Genomic DNA, 18,028 nt, shown 5'->3' on the forward strand with positions numbered 1-18,028 from the left:
CAGTTTTCACCACACAGAGTTGGAACACTTCATTTGGGTGATGGATGTTCAAAGAAATGCTCCATAATTATCATTGTGTGAATTGGAATGAATTATTCTACATGTTCCATGACAGCCCTTGGTTTATTATCCTGCTTCCTTGCTGTACTATTCCTTCTCTCTGCTCATCCCCTATTCTGGATCACATTTACTGACTTGGTTATATCACAAGATATATCTGAACAGTGTCTGAAACATGAAGTACCCCTGTGAATTCTTTTTTTCCATGTTTTGGTGATGCCTGACACAGGGACTTTTGGATGGGAAATGGGTTGCATTTTCTGTACATTTAAATATGCCACTGTCTCAGATGTGACACAGAATCATAGAATCATTAAAGTTGGTAAATGCCTCCAAGATCATCGAGTCCAACTGTAATATAAGCTCTGTGCAGAAAAATGCTCCAAACAAAGATGCTGCACGTGAACGTGCCTCCCCAATTCCACTGTGGCTGTAAGCAGAGTGGGAACAGTGAGTTAATTCTGGCATCAGGCTGCCAGATTACATATGATCCGATGCATGTAACATTACAACGCCTTATAATGCTGGCCCTCCTTAAAGCTTTTGGCCAGCAAGATGCACAGATACTACCCTCAGTGCCCCTGGGAGTTAAAGACGATGTCTGTCATGAGCACAGCTCGATTTGGCAGCGCTTGCACGTTCGTAACAGTTTTTACCAACTTCAAGCTGTTCCTCCAACCGGCAGAGGCGAATGAACTCAGGCTGGCCCCAGCTGACTGCGTAAATCTCTGGAGTGTGAGCTAACAGCCAGCAGCCTTGGTGGAAAACTGTGTGAAAACCACATCCTTGTGTTGGAAAAACCTGACAAGGGAGTTATGCGAAGCCATCAAGAATCCATCTCTGCCAGCAGAAGCAACTGAAGGAGGAACAGCAGAATTAGCAGACATAGCAAGGGAGAAATTAAGAGATGCCATGTAAGAAATAATATTCCTTGAACGAGGGTAGGACTGAGAGAGAAACATTTTTCTAAGAAAAAGCCCTTGTACTGTCTTTAACGTGCTGGGGTGCACAACAAAGTGACACTTTCTTCTGCAGAAACCTCAGGGGTTTTTTTTAATCATGACCTTCGGTGTGGTTTCTTATTCATGTCTGAAAACGAAAAATCAGAACTTCTAAGAAAGAAACCACAATATCCACCGCTACTCCTTCCTGCTCCAAATTTAATCAAATGAGCTGTGCCATCTGCTGGCAGACGGGAAAGCTGCAGGCGGAGCAATTCCCCTCCTCGCTCCCCGTCACCAGTGCAAGCAGTCGGGATGGATGGAGACACCGGGCATTTCCTATGGATTAGAGACCAGCTGGCTGAAACGCTTCGGGCTACTTACCCCAGCCAGGCACAAATCCCTTGGAAATGCCCTATACGGTGGTTAATATCAATCGAAACAGGCGGGGGGTGGGGTGGGGAGGAAAGGCTTGAAAAATCTGCCGTGCTGCTTGGTTCTCCTTGCCTGCTTTTAATTCTGAGCAAATGCTCAGTCTCCTGAGATGCAGCTCCACAACAATAAGACCTGACTTTATCTTCACGCAACAGTTCCTGCAGCAGAGCAGGATGGGAGCAGCTTTTTGATTTCACGAAGAATTTTCAAGGTTAAAAAAAAAAAATCACCTCTTTCAAGAACTTGAATCTTTTCAAGCTTTCCACCCTCGATAGAAGAGCACAGCAAGCCCCCCAGAACGACTGCAATTGAAGCCAAACCACAAGACAGTCCTTTCCTTCTTGTGACAGGCAGCAGCTCCAGCAGCACTGGCTGCTTTCCATGAGCAGAGGGAATAGTAGCACAAGGTGCTTTGATCAGATAACGAAATGGTTTGAAGCATCTTCAGTACAGTGTTGTGGCAAAGACAGGGGCATCAGAGCTCTGATGACTTGATACAGGCTTGAAACAGAGAAGAGATGACTTGCAGGTCAGCAGTGTTCAAGGCACATAGGCTTGTGTGGAGCTGAAGGTCCTACTTTGTCCTCCCTCTGTTGGAGATCCTGGCCAGGACCAGCACATCCCATCCAGAATGGATACAGACCCCCTGGACAGCACAGGGGGGGCCTGGGGTGCTGAGCTGGATAGTGTCTGTGGATGCAGCTGGAGGACACTTCCAGACTTCACACATAAAGATTATTAAAGAAGACTTCCTATTCAGTCCACACTGAAGCCCAGTCCTACTTCTTTCACCAAACTGGACACTTAGAAATAACCTGGAGCTGAGCTGGGACAGAACACTGCTAATGCATTGTCAGTTCTGGACCCAGGTAGAGGGGGTTTTGCACCTGGTGATTCCTTCTAGGATGGATGAGCTCCTCATGCAAACTCTCTTGCCTGGATCCAGACACATTTTTGGCAGCTACCTTTACCTTTCTCTCCCCCCTACTTAAGCTATTTTTACGACGGAAGGGAAGGAAACTAGGAGCTTTCCCATTTTTTCTCACCTCCTCAAAACAGAAAACCATTATACAACTGCTTGGTGAAAGTGCACCAGGCAATGCTCCAGACACAGACACTATTCTGACATGTGCATAAAGGCCACTTCATCCTTGTTTTTCCCCAAAGAGACCAGCAGCTCAGCATGGGAAGGACTCCCTCTGCGGATACTATTTGGCACAATGGGGCTTTGACCGCAGCTGGACCCAGAGCAAGCAACCATAAAACAAATGATAATAAAACAGGCAGGGAGAAATCTTCACTGTGCTCCCCTGCCTGCTTACCCGACCCCAGTGTGCTCTCACGTCCTTAGGCATTACTTCAAGAGCAGATGGTGCTCTGTGGTAGAGCAAACGAGCAATTATCCTCCTGACACCCTGCAAGGCCTCCCCACATGCGATTGCAAGAAGTTACTTCACCCCAAGCTAAGAGCTGTTGTCTGGCTTTTCAGCATAATTGGATGTAATCAAGTTTAATTTGGTTGGTGCAGTAACTCTGAAGACTTTTGTAACTGGATTACTGTTGGCTCAACGGTCATGTGCCATTATATCTGCCGGCCAAAACAGAAGCCAGAATAAAAACAGATGCTTTCCCCCTACTCCTCCTTCCAGTGACACCCCTCCAGGATATGAGCTTGCCCTGTACAGCCAATATAATGAACTAAAAATTCTATTAGAAGAAGGAAGTCATTGCTGTTGTATTATGTCCAGGGCTCTTCTACAATGTGCAAATTACTTAGAATATGTATCTCTACCTTTATTTACAGTTGTTGACCATGCACACCTTAGAGCTAAAACTACTGGAACACAGACCTACTATGCACATGAGCTTTTAGAATTATATATCTTATTATTCTAACTATACAAGTAGGGAAGCTCAGACCATGAGCAGGAATGAGTGTCTAATGAGGATGGACTCCTCCAGGTCCTATTTTCCACTGTACACCACCATCTGAGAACAAGGAATATACAAAATGCTATGTTCATAGCAGACCTACAGCTCTACTGCAGGTAATCTAAAGGTAAGAGAGGGGCACCTGGTAAATGTAACAAAGCCAGCAGCATAAAGACCTTATTTTCAGACCCCCCCAGCTGCTACCAGTGTTAAGTCATGGAAGTCCATGTGAAAGCTGTCATGCTTTAGGTCAATTTTTGCAAATTCAAGAGCCTGTTGTCTTTTGTAATGACTCTCAAATGCTGACAGTTAAGACACACTGATAGGCTCCTGAAAGTTGCTGAGGCCAGGCAAACAAATTCTGAAATATGGCACTAGCTTAAATGTGAAAATAATCACTGGAGAAGTGGTTGGAGGGGATATGCCCTTGTGGTTTCAAAGAATTTTAGCCCATCTAGAGTGTATTATATTCCTGGCTGAGATGTCAATTGCATTTTAAACAGACATTTCCTAGAAGTCTAAAGTGTGAAGAGACTTTGCTGAGATCAGAGCAAAAGCTGCTCTGCATTTGCCAGTCCCAAATGCTGCACAGCAGCCACCCTCCCAGCTGAATGCTGTTAAGCTGCAGTTGCAGGCATATGCATCTCTGGTTTTGGCCAGATGGCTATTTTAAGTTTCTAATGATCTGGGAAATGAACACTTCATAATGTTCTATCTCAGAGGGTTTAGCACAAACTTTCTTCCTTTTATCCATGGCAGCACTGTTACAGATGGTATTGGATCTCAATTAGGAACTGTAGTAACACAGTGCTAAAAACATCGTGTTTTAGCATGTACTCCAAGGACATGGCAACATAATCCTGCCTGGCAAGTCATCCATCAAGTTCATTAACAAATAGGCTCATGAAATTTGTTAAATACTTGAACCTTATACTTCCTAAATCACGATGAACACTAATAATTTATTAATGCCATTAGTAATAATGGAATTTGAAAGACTGTTTGAAGGCACTGTATAAACCAGGCCCTCGGATTTGATTTGTGTGGTTATTCGAGTTTTGCGGGTGGCTAAGCTCAGCCCTGTAGGGTGATCTGGAAAGGCACCACCCATGCATGTTTACAGAGAGGCACCTAAAGCGTGCCTGTCCCAGAACTGCAGCTGCTGTGCAGAGCCCCATCTCAGCAGCTATGACGCCACGTACACGCTGCTGAGCCAGCCTGAAAGCACATGGTGATTTATTTATACTAAGCAACTGCAGAGGTCATTTCAAGTGCTTCACAGAGATGCCATCATGTGAGCCCAACCTGCCAAAAGGAGACCTCCTCAGTTACAGTGATGACAGAATCTCTGCAGTAAGTAAGTGCTCACAGCTGGATCTCCTGGAGCTGCAAACTGGCTACCAGTTAAGCACTGAGTTTCTGTAACTTCGTACAGAAATGGGAGAAACCTCTTCTTGACTCTGACAGAGCAGCCTGGAAATCAAACCCTAATCCTCACTCTTGCTTCCATCCACAGCCTCTAGCAAGTCCCTTCATCTGTCACTGACCTGGAGCATCCCAGCTGTGTGAACAGCCCTGGCAGCACTGACACTGAGGTCAGTCAGCCTTTGAGTTGGCTGTGGTGGGAGTCCAGTTGTCTCCTGCTTGGATGTGCAGCCCATGGCCATGCACTCATCAACAGAGCAGCAGCAAAGCTGGGGGACAAGCAGAAAACAGGAGACCTGTGTCTCAGAAAAAGATGGATCATATGCCTGCTTCACACAGCTTAACCACAGTACTGAGCACAGAGAGCCCAGGATCTTCAAAGGGCCATCAAAGATACTGGAATTATTGCTCAAAACTCACTTTGAAGGTAAAGACATCATAGAAGTATTACTAAAAACACTGTGTCAGTGAAGTATAATTATATTTTCCACTGTGACTGGAAATTTAGCCTATTTTTGAAGCCATAGCAGATAGGAGGGAATAGTCCCATACTGAAACTTAAATGTTTACATGATTACCAAGGCCTCCTACCAGATCACACTGGGTTTTTTTTCCTGAGCAATTTGCATACTTTTTTGCCAGCAACCTGTATGATCAGTGACTTTTAAAAACTCTGAATTCCATTCTTTCAGCACAAGTATCAGTACATCAACCTGCTGAAGAGTGAGATACACAGATATCACTGAAGAGCAAAGAGCAAGATCAAGCCTTGCAAAGAAAATTAAAAATCTACTCTGTTGGCTGCCTCAAATTATTCAGAAAAAAAAATCAATTGTAAGAGTAATAAAAATAAACAGCAGGATTGCTATCTCTGAAAGGCCCCAGGACATACAAGGATAGATAAAAATCACTGAAGCACAGTCTAGGATCTTAGAAATGCCAAAAATGCGTTTGAAACCAGATCAGTTGCAAACATCCTGCCTTGCTTCTGGTGTGGCAGTGCACCCAAAGGCAAACAGAGGGAAGTCTCATGAGCAGGCGCCAAGCAGGGATTTGGTTGATTTGGGTCAGTTCCATGCTACTGCCACACATCTTCCATAACCTTGGGCAAGCAGATTAATTGCCCTGTGCCTCAATTTCCCGCAGTAAAATAGTGCCAGCAATAAGAGCAACATGGATTCTAAAGTAATTTCATCCGTATTTCACTCACAATAGAGCCTACAATTTGTGGTGTAGCTGGTACATGACTTTTAAATGGCCATACAGTCTTGTCCCTCTCTCGCCCTTTATGTGGAAGCTCTCCCTTTACAGCATCTTTTCTGTACACCTTGTGCAGCAGACGCTGCGGCACAGCAGCCATAAAACAATGGGAGCCATCATTTCTTTGAACTCTGGGTCAAACTTGTTGTTAGCCAAGTCTGTAAGAACTCGTATAGTAAATTACATATGTCTCTTTATCAGCAGGATCATAAAATAAAACTTTACAACCCTTCTGAAGGTCATGGCTCTGCAACAAACATTAAGACAAAACAATAAATTCACCCCCGAGACCAATGTTTTTGTGGCTTCGGCAGCTTTGGTTAGATCTGAGGAAATTAGAACCCTGTCAATCTTCATACAAAGTCTTATTTCTCCTTTGGACCCATCTCTCATTTGTCCCTAAGTGTAAGGTAAAGGCTAAAACAACAGCCATAATGGCTGTTACTGATTTCAGCAACAGCAAAGCCACGTTTATCTCTATACACACATTTAATGGAAACAATGACAAAAGTGTTTCTTGGAAAATTAGTCCCCTTCACCCCCTGAGGAAAAACACATCTATAAGCTATTCCCAAAACAATCAATATTAGTCCAGCAAGCAAAACTGTACTTTACATTTCCCATCAAAGTCTTGGCATTCCCTCAAACAAGTGATGCTTTATAAATTACAAAGACTACCAAATAAACCAGGAAGAGAACTGCTGAGCTGGGCACCTTGCTGCATTTCCCTCAGGTCTGGGGGCCTGAATGCAGGTAATTCAGCTAAAATCCCTGGGCTGGTCTGCTGGCTTTTAAACTTTAAACATGTACCTTTTTGCCTCTGCTTATACAGAAGGTACAACAGTCCAGGATCTGAACACTGCCACAGCATCACAAAAAAAAATCATAAGGAGGAACAGCAATCTCTGCTCCTAGCTTCCAAGTGTGCATTTGCTCTCCCGTGGTTTTAAAAATGAGAAGACTGAAACAGGGTGTTAGTTCTGCAGGTATTATTTTTTCAATTAAAAATAGAGTTCTTTGGGATACTTTGATCTTACACATTAAAAAATTAAGTGAAGGGTTTATCTGATTTCTTGAAGTGAAAAAACCAGACGTTTTCCTCTAAACACTCTTCTGAGAGGCTGGCATTTAGTTATGCAAAGTTTATGGCGTAGCTCTTTTATCTCCCATCACGCTGTTCCAATGTTGCAAAGCTACCAACACAGTAATCAATGACACTCATTCTTTCCTCTGAAGCTCAAAGTGAGGACAAACTTGAAAAGAGGCAAGCACGGGCTGCTGAGGAACTGAAACTTCAAGAAATCCTTACCCAAATGATGCTAGCAGGGACAGTGCTGATCACCTGGGCTTGAGAGCTGACTGCTTATGGCACTAAGGACACCCCAGTGTCAGCTACTGCCCTGCACCGTCAGCCTACGAGGTGATTCCTGTGTGCAAAGAGTAACAGCTTTTTATTTGAAGAACTGTCACAGTTTTTATCTGGCTTCAGTCACTGTCAGGGTGCAGACTCTAAGAGAAGATGTAGCAAGGAAAGCTGCTTAAATAGAGAAAATTTTGGTGCATTTCCCTGCTTACCCATCCAAGAGAAAGGAACTCCCCGTCCTCCAGATTAACTTCCGTTTCATTCTAGGAAGGGAGATGCAAAGGAAATACATGACATTCCTCATGGAAATCCCAGAAAAAACAACGGTAATACCAGTCCATGTTATATATACATAGCACGAGGTGAACAATGCCAACATGGAGGGAAACTGTGGCTCCCACCCTTGCTGGCTACCCATAAATTAAGTTTCTCACAAGAATGCCAAACTCAGTATTAACCCTGAGCAGTATGATAATGCACAGGGCCTCAGCCTCTTCTCTCAGCACTAGCAAGAACAGCACATGTTGGAGGCTGTAACCAAGACCAGACAACCTTTCCTTCCCCTTCTGAGCCATCTAGTTACCTCTCTTGGGACAACCCTGCTCAGCTCCTGCTTCATCTGCCAAATTACTGGGGGTAGCTTTCTTGAACTTTCAGACCCCAGGGCAATGTCCCCTTAGCTGACTGGATACCCTGCTCCTCAAACACCCTGAAATGAACCAGGACCTGTAGAAGACTGGGGAGACTGCTCCTCATGGACACCTAGTTGGAAACACACAAGAAACCCATTCACAGTGCATCCTTGTTACTTCTTTCTTACTTACATCTACCTATCTACAAATCAAAGGTTCAACCTTTACCTTCAGTCCTGTAACAACCTTTGAAAAGGGCAAAGAATGAAAAGTGGATTAGACCAGTTCTTTGTTCTTGCCGTGTCACCCTGACAGCCACCCTGCAAACCTGTTTGAAGCAGTTGTGTCCTTCCCTGTAACTTGTGAGTCATGCCACATTAACCTAGAACTTCTTGGCACCTTCCATTGTCTTCTTTTTTACATCTTGTTTTTCACCTGTTGCTGTTTAGCCCCACCTTGCCCATCAGATCTGGCATCTCAGAGCAGGATCAACAGCCTCCCACTGGTGTCAAAACCAACACAGGCAGCCCAGAGCTGCTGTTGGGGATTGGCAGCACAGTGGACAGGAGATGTTTTGCCCCACTCTGTGCTCACAAGATGGGCTTCCAGTTCAGGCACTCTCATTTACAGCAACTGTGACAGAATCAGTGACTAAGGATGTCAATAAGGACACCTGCTCATTGCAAGTTATTTAGGAATATGCTATGGATGGGGCTGTTTGGCAGCTGTACTCTTTCCACATCTTTGTGCACAGAAGTAATTCCAAAACATAAAGGCCAGCAATAACACTTAAGACATAATAACATAATACATATAATAAAGACATAATAACATACTAAAGGAGAGATGGTCCAAATTCAGGAAGATACTTGAGTGTCTGATGTGGGAACTTCTCAGTGGTTTCAAAGGGAAGGCAGGTGCTCGAACTGTTTTGTGGAACCAGACTTGCCAGCTCAGGGCTGTACTGGGAAATGTAAACCAGCAAACGGACAATTAACACCTGCCTAATCAACTGGATGAAGGAGACATGAAAAAGTCTTGATATGCAGGAGATGTCTCAGTGCACACAAGAAACCCCCCAAAGTAATGACCTTCACGGTGATGCTGCTTGCATGATCATAACAGGTAAAACCCCAGCCACGGAGCACGCTGAGACACGGCAGGTGCCACATGACGTGATCGGGTATTTTTAGATGCTGCAGGTGCAGTACTGCACAGACAGAACTGTGACTGCAGCATTATCAGTGCAATGCCAGTTGATTACTATTTTTCCAGCTCTTCTACCTACTTGGAAAAGTTTTCAGGGCTGTCCTGCAGCCACTTCTCGTAGTGTGTGCCAATACACACAGGGCTCATCAGCAGTAAGACCACTACCTTGCTTTTCTCTTTATATACATGGTTCATACTCCAGCCATAGCAGGCTTCAGAGTAGCAAGCACTACACAAATGATCATTTGCTGGACTGTGGTAATTTGGAAGAGAAGAAGGGTGCTGGAAACCCTCAGTTCAAGTCCTGAATAAATCAGTGGTTTCCAGTTGCCTTAGGCAAGTCACTTGGTCTTCCCATAATACTGTCTTCAAAACAGAAATGAGTATTTCTTTACCTGGCAGAGAAGCTGAGAGCATAAACCCATTAGAGACTGCCAAGGAGTTCAGATCCTACAGTGATAAGCAATTACTTAATACATTGCAATGCTTAGGATCATCTGCTGGTTGTTTTGCAATACAGACCAAACTGCTTGGTCCGACGAGCACATGAGAGATTTTCTCAATAATAACAACAGAAAAGCAAAGCAACAACAAAACCCCAGCATGAACTGCAAGTTGGCTCTGGAGAGATGGATGGATGAACAAATTCTCATCTAACTGAACATTTCTGTCTGCTATGAATACGTGCTTTCTTGGAGACAGAAAACAGATACCTTCTGCAGAAGTTGTGCAACTAATTTGGTTATACAGAAAATGAAACTTCTACCAAAGACACTGAAGGAAACTCTCTCATGCTGACAGCTACAGTTTTATAACAGAAGAAGAAACCATACAGAGTTATAAAAGAACCCAGTGTACATCTTTATTGATGATTCACAAAATCAAACATCATTCAACAAACTCACTCCAGAAATTCCAAAATGACATTGTTCCTTACTATGTTTGGCTGATTTTTCCAAGGTAAACAATATTTGCTTTTAACCCAGAGTGGGGAGGATCATGCTTTACAGTAGCCATTTTCTGACTGTAGCAGTAGCAAGTGTGTCACAGCAATGACAATATTTTAGGTCACACTTCCTTATTAATATTTCACATAAAACCCCCTGCTACCTTTCAATGCTTGTTCAGTACTTCCATGGCTCGTACTAATCTCATGAGAATCGTAACCCTTTAGTTAAGTGGGATTTATTAATACTCCTGAAGTGCATTGAAGACACGAGCTGCTATCAAATTAACTGCCAGTGTCCTTCCATAATCTCACCAGAACATATACTACTTTCAATAACCCAGTATTAAATTGACCAAGAGTTTCATTGATATAAAAATTATCTTGATTTCCCAGTGAAACACACTCGGTCATATCCTGGTATGTTATATACACAGTTACACCAGCGGTTTTCTCCACGTGAGTCAACTGCTGAGCTACAGGAGACAGGAGTGAGAAAACCTGGGAAAAGGAATGACATCTTTGATATTGTCAACTCCCAAGATGTACTGCAGGTAGCGTTCAAACCCCATTCCGAAGCCTCCATGAGGAACTGATCCAAATTTTCGGAGGTCTAGATACCTGTAATTTAAACAGACAGTTACATTTGCAGCATGGTTATGCTGATGTCATTAAAGTGAGCTTTTTGTCTACAGTTTTGCTTTCCATCTTAATTATCTCCCTTTGACCCTAACCACTGTGATTTCTGTGTGGGTCAGGGGCATGAAGAAGCAGAATTGTATTAGCAGAAACCCCAACTTTAAACCCATTTAAATCAGCATAGCTATGCTTTGCCAATACACTACAGCATGTTTTTTTAGGAGCAAGAATATATTTGGATATGAAGAACAGCCTGAGCACCATAGCTCTGCTCATATTGAAAACACATTTCTGGTTTCAGTACCTAAAATATTCCTAGCAGAGGCACACCCAGGTTCCTACAGAATCACAAAGCACTTACACTACTGGAGGTGAAGCTCTCTGCTTGGGCTTGTCTAGCCCTTACCATGTTGGTATGGAAATCTGTCCTGCAAATTCTTTCAATTTCTGTTTGCTTTTCAATAGCCTAAGTAGTTTAATTTCCAGTAATTTCTTCAGAAGCTTAAGTAGGTCTTGCTGTCTGTCTGCTCAACATTCCTTCATTTTTTTTTTCTTTTGAAGTAATTATGATGGCATTTTGCTACTTTTCCCCCAATCACTCTTACAGACTGATTCATTTATTTCCATAGGAAGCCAGAAAAAAACTCCTTGAACACATCTTCTCCAAAAATGAGATCTGGAACAAGACATTTTATTTTGCACCTGTTGTGCACAGAAAGCTCAGAAAACATTTGGAAGCAGATACTCAGAGTATATGGGTGTCAACAAGATTATGATGGCTCTTCTGTAGTTACCCATTTCCCAGCTGGACTGTGGCTGATGTGATACTGTACTTGCAGCTATAAATTGTCACAAACGGTTTTATTTCAATAGAAGTGAAAATCATCTCACTGCTTCTATTGATTTCTGGGGCCACTTCTGAGCTTGCTGAGGGCACCAAGTTATTCTTCTTTATATGAATGCACTAGTAGGGGAATGAGTGACTCCAGATGTATTACTTGCTTCTAATCTTGGTGTATGAATATTTCATCATCTCATTAAAAAAAAAAAAATCAAGTGCACTTAAATATAAATGCATATGTTTTACTACTTATGAAGTGTAGTAGAGGGGGGCAGAACACTGTGAAAGAAATTAAGATTGGATTGATTGCAATAAGTGGCTTCCCAAATTTTACATACTGTTAATGAACTGTAAGGAAATATCATATTTGAGTGTATATATACTTATATATATATAAATATGTAAAGTATACATTATGTATATTTGAGTGTAGTTGCTTGGACATCGGATCGTTCTTGGCTTGAAGATTGTATTTTAATGGAGTGAAGACAAAGTAATGCCCATGATCACCCTTACTTGCAAAATAGAAGTACTCTCCCACAAATTCTACAGCTGCAAGATTGCCCTGTCACTCAGTTTGACAGTATGCCTTTCATACCATGAAATATTATTTTTCCTTACAGCTCATTAGCAGTAGTTAAAATTTGGGAAACCATTTATTACACTCAATCCAATATTCAGTTTTTTTCTTCTCCAGTGTTTTTCCCCTCCACTGCCCAAATAGCAAAAAGAGAAACAGAGCTTACTTTTTCCTAGTAGCACTGACACACAAAGTGCAGTCTGCAGGTTGAACAGCAGGCCCAAGAGTGGGACATGTCTGCTGATGACTGGGACCCACGTGCTTTTCTCTCTGTGCTGCTGGGTGTTAGCTTGGCTCCCTAAGGCTTGGTGTATGCACCCTACACCTTGTGATGAGGATTATGCTCAGGATATGAACACATAAGCTGTGCAACAGCATGGTGGTGTTCATCTCTAGCCACTTCACATGGACTGCCTTAAGAAGAACTTGATTCTCTGCAGATACCTTGGAACTGCTCCTGAGGAGCTCCACTGCACAGCTTTACATGGGCTTGCAAGGAAGGTGATGGGCAGACCTGATGCTGAGGGTGGTGACTCGTGAAACAGGAAAGATCTCATAAATGTGAGGGACACGGCTGCTGGCCATGGCAGATCAGTCTGAGCTAGCTCAGGAGTTCTGAGCAGAACTGCCAAGCCAGCTGGTAACTACTTTAGCCAGAAATACAAGTAACAGCCGATGATGTCTAGAAGTGCATCAGCCTGTGCAAAGGCAGTTGAGACTAAGCCCAGCATCTTCTCTCGCTTTTTGCTGGCAAGAGAGTTTATAAAGTCATTGTAAGAAGATGAAATAACTCAGCTGCAGCCAGATGAACAATAATAATAAATTCTACCCTTGCTTATCCAGGACTTTGATCAGTAGATCTCAAAGCACTTCGAGAAGCCATTTTGGCAAAAGGAGCGAAACAAAACCCATCAAAGTTAATGGAAAAAATCCATTGAATTAAATGTGCTGAGGATCAAGACTGTGAATCCTTTCTGATGACTGTGCACAGAAGAAGCTGAAGAATTGAGAAATTTTCCATTCTTCACAGATGAAAGAAAGAGTAACTGCCTGCAGATGAAGAGAAAAATCCCTTTAGGATGGAAAATGCTCCCTGAGGTTTTCCTTCATTCAGTAGTCTACAGACATTGGATGTTTCTCACCTCAGAAAGAGTTATGAACTGGTCTAGCTGTTTTTGCTAGTAGCCCATACTTAAGAGGGGAGCTGAGCACTCTATTGGCAAGTGGCGGACTGTGCAGCATTATTCCACAGGGGAAGTAAGTTGCTGTGACCCAGCTAGCCCAGGTGTTCCTGCTCTGGACCTGAGAACTGGTAGGTCTTCAGAGATTTGAATCTTACTAAAGTGTGTGCTGTAACAACATCCCCCAGCAAGGAATTCCAGGAGCTCGTTATGTGCCGTGTTAGAGGAGCATTTCTATGCATCCTCTTAAAGATTTTTATTCTTTTATCACCATCGTGAGCTCCGTGTGTTGCACAGCAAAGCACTATGAAGAGCAGTGCTCTCCTACTGATCTTTCATAAATAGAATGTGTTCTTCTCAGTCTCTTTTCAAAACAAATATAATCTCAACCTTTTATGCAATCTCCTTGCTATGCTGAAGGTTCTGTGGCCAGTTTGAAAAAAGTAAGGCTGAAAGAACAAAGATACTATAGTCCATGAAACTGAATATTCTACTGGGTGTGCATGTAGTGTAAGAAAACCCCCCCTGACTTTCTGCCTGCCTCCGTCTGGCCCAGCACAGCACTCCAGCTTCTTCCCTAAAGAGGAGTAATAGGACCAGGTGGCTGTCAAGGACAGTGATGAGCTGCATGTTTTCACTGGGCTCTGAAGGTTAAAGGATGGGGTGAGTGTAGTCACTGGCCAAGGGCTGCAAGTGGCTCACCAGTGCTACTTTTCCCTAAGTCCAACTTCTCCTTCTTACCCTGGCACACACAACAGATCACTGGACCCACCAGAACACTGACATTCAAGCTTCAAAGATTATTGGAAGTTAAAGAGCCCAAGACAGCTCAATCTTCTTCATCCAGAGGAGGAGCAGGGCTGAAACAACAAAGTAACATCTACTTGAAGACAGCAGACACCACCTGCTCTGCTACTGTGCACTTTCACCAGTGTTACAGCAGAAGATCAGAAAGGTACCTGGACTGTAAAGGGTTCAGTATGAGACAATTGTCTCCACTGAAGCACATGAAGATAATCAGATTAAGGAAAGCAGTGTCTTACAGGTAGGAAGACTGTCCAAAACACTGCTCATGCTGATGGTTGTGGAACATATTGTTCATTACAAAATACCTGCTTTGTTTTAAGATGGCACTTGGAGCCTGCAAACAGGATCAAGTCCACTGTTTGCAATGCAATATACTTAATACTCCCTGGTCACAGAGAAGTCAATGAACTCCCAGAGTACTCTCATCACTTGACCTTTCCACCTCATTTCCACAGACCTCTCAGTTTAGCCAAGATGATCATCTACAGCTCTGAGCTGTTTTCTCTCTACAGTTCAAAGGAAAAAGTGTGAAAATAAGGTAAAATAACTACAAAATCAAGCCAAATACTACTCCAACTCATATTCTATATGGAAAGAAACTTGCATAACAGGACAGATGTAGTGTACTGAAGAAGACTTGTAGCATTTGATCATATCACTTTATCTATCTTTTCAAAAACTTCCTAAAAGGTAGGAATGGCAAGAAGCAGAGCAGTATTTCAGATCATCAATTGCCTCTGCCTCACGATTCACCCACGAACAAGGCAATCCTGAAACTGTCCTAGAAACAGTCAGACCCCACAATATCCTCTTGCTTAGTGGGGGGAAGAAAACAGGTAGAATCAGAGATATGGCAATGGTTAAGGAACTTGAAAGGAGTTCACATTCAAAAGTCAGCAAATGTATTTAAAAAGGAATGACTCAACTATTCTTCCAGGAGTTTGTGAGCCAGCTTTGGAGATTCAATTCAATCACTAAATTGGAGGAGATTAATTTTAGTCTCTCCTGTACACCTCCACTGTAAAGATGGATGCTGGCAAGCCACCTACCAGTATTCTGGCAGATTTTGGACTGCAGTCCAGAAGCATCCAGAATTACTACTATCCTGCACCTTCCTAGGACACCAGACCCTGCTTTGGCAGGGGGTAACAACAGCTTTAATCTTCTCCAGGAAGTTACATTGTCTGTGATGGAGTGGAGAGAATAAAGGAGGAAAGAGTCTCCAAAACAGGATTACAGCAGGAAGAGTTTCCAGAATGTGATGGTTACATGTCACATGAAAATGCAAATGGGTGACAGGCAATGTCCTTAATCTTTTTTTTGTCAGAAGCACGAGGCAGGGCTGCGCTATCTTAGTAGTGCTGGAAGGCTCTGCCATTGAACACCAGACTTCCTCAGGCTGTATCTCAGCATCTAACCACACAACCTATCACCCTTGTTCAGGATAATCCTTCCCTCAGATAAAGGGATATGGTGTATTCTTGGCCACAAATACAACAACAAAGGAAGAAATTAAATATACCCTGTTTGCACATGGAAGCTGTGAAGATCTGCCATACACTGGGCTGTTCCTCAGTCATTTCATATTGTGGGAAGAGGAGAGTGGAGAATCTATACTTTGCTTTTTTTCAAGGAAGTCTTCCTAATGATCAATCTAAATACTGCAGAGTATTTGAAAACACTCTGCTAAATTTAAAATTCTCTGCACTCGCACTCTCTTACTAGCCATGATGAAGCACATACCAAGAAACACTAAGAACCTTCTGTCGTTTTAATGGGTGAAACTGTTGATTCAAAGGTTGATCTGTCTCCTTAGGAGGACAGTTTTAATGGCTTTAACTGCTTTGTTAGGGAAGATTTTTCGACCCAATTGCCCTGTCAATTGAAAAGGGAGTTATTCATAGACTTCTTAAACGTCACAAATTGCTGTGGTTCTGTAACCTGTTTATCTCGTGCACGGTGGTCAGCACCTACCCACCTTGCAACACAGCTTAATGATTTCATATCAAAAATCATTATGGGTTGTAAATTAATCCACCTCATGCAATCCTGAGAGGAATGACCTGTGCCATGAGTGGACAAATTGGAGGCATAAATTAAATAGCATTAGATTAACCTTTGTTTAAATGAACTGGCTATTTCATTTAGACTGGCAGTGATGGCAGGGCAACAGGGCCAAAAACTGTTCCCTCAGAACCAAAATAAAAACACACAACAAAAAAACCCAGTTGCTTAAACAGTCTCAAAGGAAGAAAAAGAGCTTGCAGAGCAAGGTGGCATCTTACCATTGATAGGCATCTGTGAGTCCTAATCTGTGAAACGAAAAGAAAACCCCTTGTAAGTAAAGGAACAGAGTTATTCTGCACAAGCAGCACTTACCTGTAAGAGCATGCTACAAGAAAAGGGAAAGCCTGGTGAACTATTGTATGAAGCATGCATAAGAAGACAAGAATCCTGGGATTTTTTCTCTCTAAAGTTATGCTGGTTCTGCAGGAAATAGACTTTAAAGATCTAAAGTATTTGGGCTTAACAAAATCAGATCCTGAGGACTCAAAATTGAGAAAAACGTGTGATAGGAAGTGTGATTTACTGAAGACAAACCCCATTTACACCTTGAAATGCTTTCTATGACTTTCCTGAACAAACAAGAAAGTCTGGCTTCAAACTCCACATGGACCCTTCTCCTCCTGAGGATGGTGGACTCAGATACTGTCAAAAAGTTTTGTCTGAAAAAGTGCAGCAGGCAACATTGTACTTTACATGAACTGAAGCATGCCTGCTTCAGAGAGCTTACAGGGAGAGTAGCAGGAAGCCCAGGGAATATCATCATCCTACACTAACAATTGAGATTTAATGTTCTGGTGATTTTAATTGCCCTGTGCCTTTTGGATTCATCATGCTGAAGTGGATTTTGCTCTTCTCCATTGACTAGATATATCTGTGTGAGCATGTGGCTGATTTAAGCAACAAATTAATTCCCAGTGTGCAAATGGTGTTACTCTGGCATTAACCCTCCTCCAACATTGCTTTGCACAAGTGTAAGACTGGAAGTGTTGAAGTGCTGGATGGGACTTTGCACAACCTGATCTCATGGAAGGTGTCCCTGCCCATGGCAGCAGGGTTGGAACCAGATGGTCTTTAAGGTACCTTCCAACCCAAACCATTCCCTGATTCTACAAAATTTTTGAACAATCAGATAGGATCTAGAGAACAATTGTCTATGGAGAATTACCAAATGTATGACATCAATTATTAATTAAAAAGCAACTTTGATAGTCTGACATTGAAGTTAGCCTAAAATTACCAAAAGTAACAAGATACAGACTAAGGCAGCAGGGAAGGAAGAACCCACATGACACTGTAGAGGTCTTGAGAAGTTCCAGTGAAGCTTCCCATGAAACTATTAGCAAAGAGCCATATTCTCTGAAATCAGGCCAGTCACTGAGGCCAGCTGCATCACAACTGGCAAAGCTTCTGACCAAAACTGCAATTCCCCAGTTACATAACATGATGACAAATATATATCTTAAGTTCTCTGTATGTGACAACTTCCACCTTCACAATCCACTTTCAGCCACAAAAACTGAAGAAAAGGATGAAGTGTCCCCCAGCAGACCCCGCTCCAGACAGTCGCAGCAGAGCTGAGGCATTCTACTGCCCTGGCCTCTTAGCATAAAGAAAACTTTTCTTCTCTGATGAGCTAAAACAGAGAAGTCCTTTGCACACCTGCGACAGAAGCACAAGAACTTCTCCACCAGTTTGCAGTTACCTAGTCAG

At 42.8% G+C, this 18,028-nt stretch overlaps 1 protein-coding gene across 1 annotated transcript in view; it reads right to left on the reverse strand.

Moving 5' to 3' along the window:
- Positions 1-10,094: 10,094 nt before the first annotated feature.
- NARS2 (asparaginyl-tRNA synthetase 2, mitochondrial) overlaps positions 10,095-18,028 on the reverse strand; it is a 48,762-nt gene continuing 40,828 nt past the window's right edge. Inside the window, exons 13-14 of the mRNA XM_063394389.1 lie at positions 16,537-16,563; positions 10,095-10,824 (exon numbers count right to left, since the gene is read on the reverse strand). Of these exons, the coding sequence (XP_063250459.1) occupies positions 10,680-10,824; positions 16,537-16,563 (172 nt within the window). The 3' untranslated portion in view covers positions 10,095-10,679. The remainder of the gene's footprint in view (positions 10,825-16,536; positions 16,564-18,028) is intronic.

This window comes from Prinia subflava, chromosome 3 (genome assembly GCF_021018805.1).
Source record: "Prinia subflava isolate CZ2003 ecotype Zambia chromosome 3, Cam_Psub_1.2, whole genome shotgun sequence".
In the NCBI taxonomy this organism is placed as follows: Eukaryota; Metazoa; Chordata; class Aves; order Passeriformes; family Cisticolidae; genus Prinia; species Prinia subflava.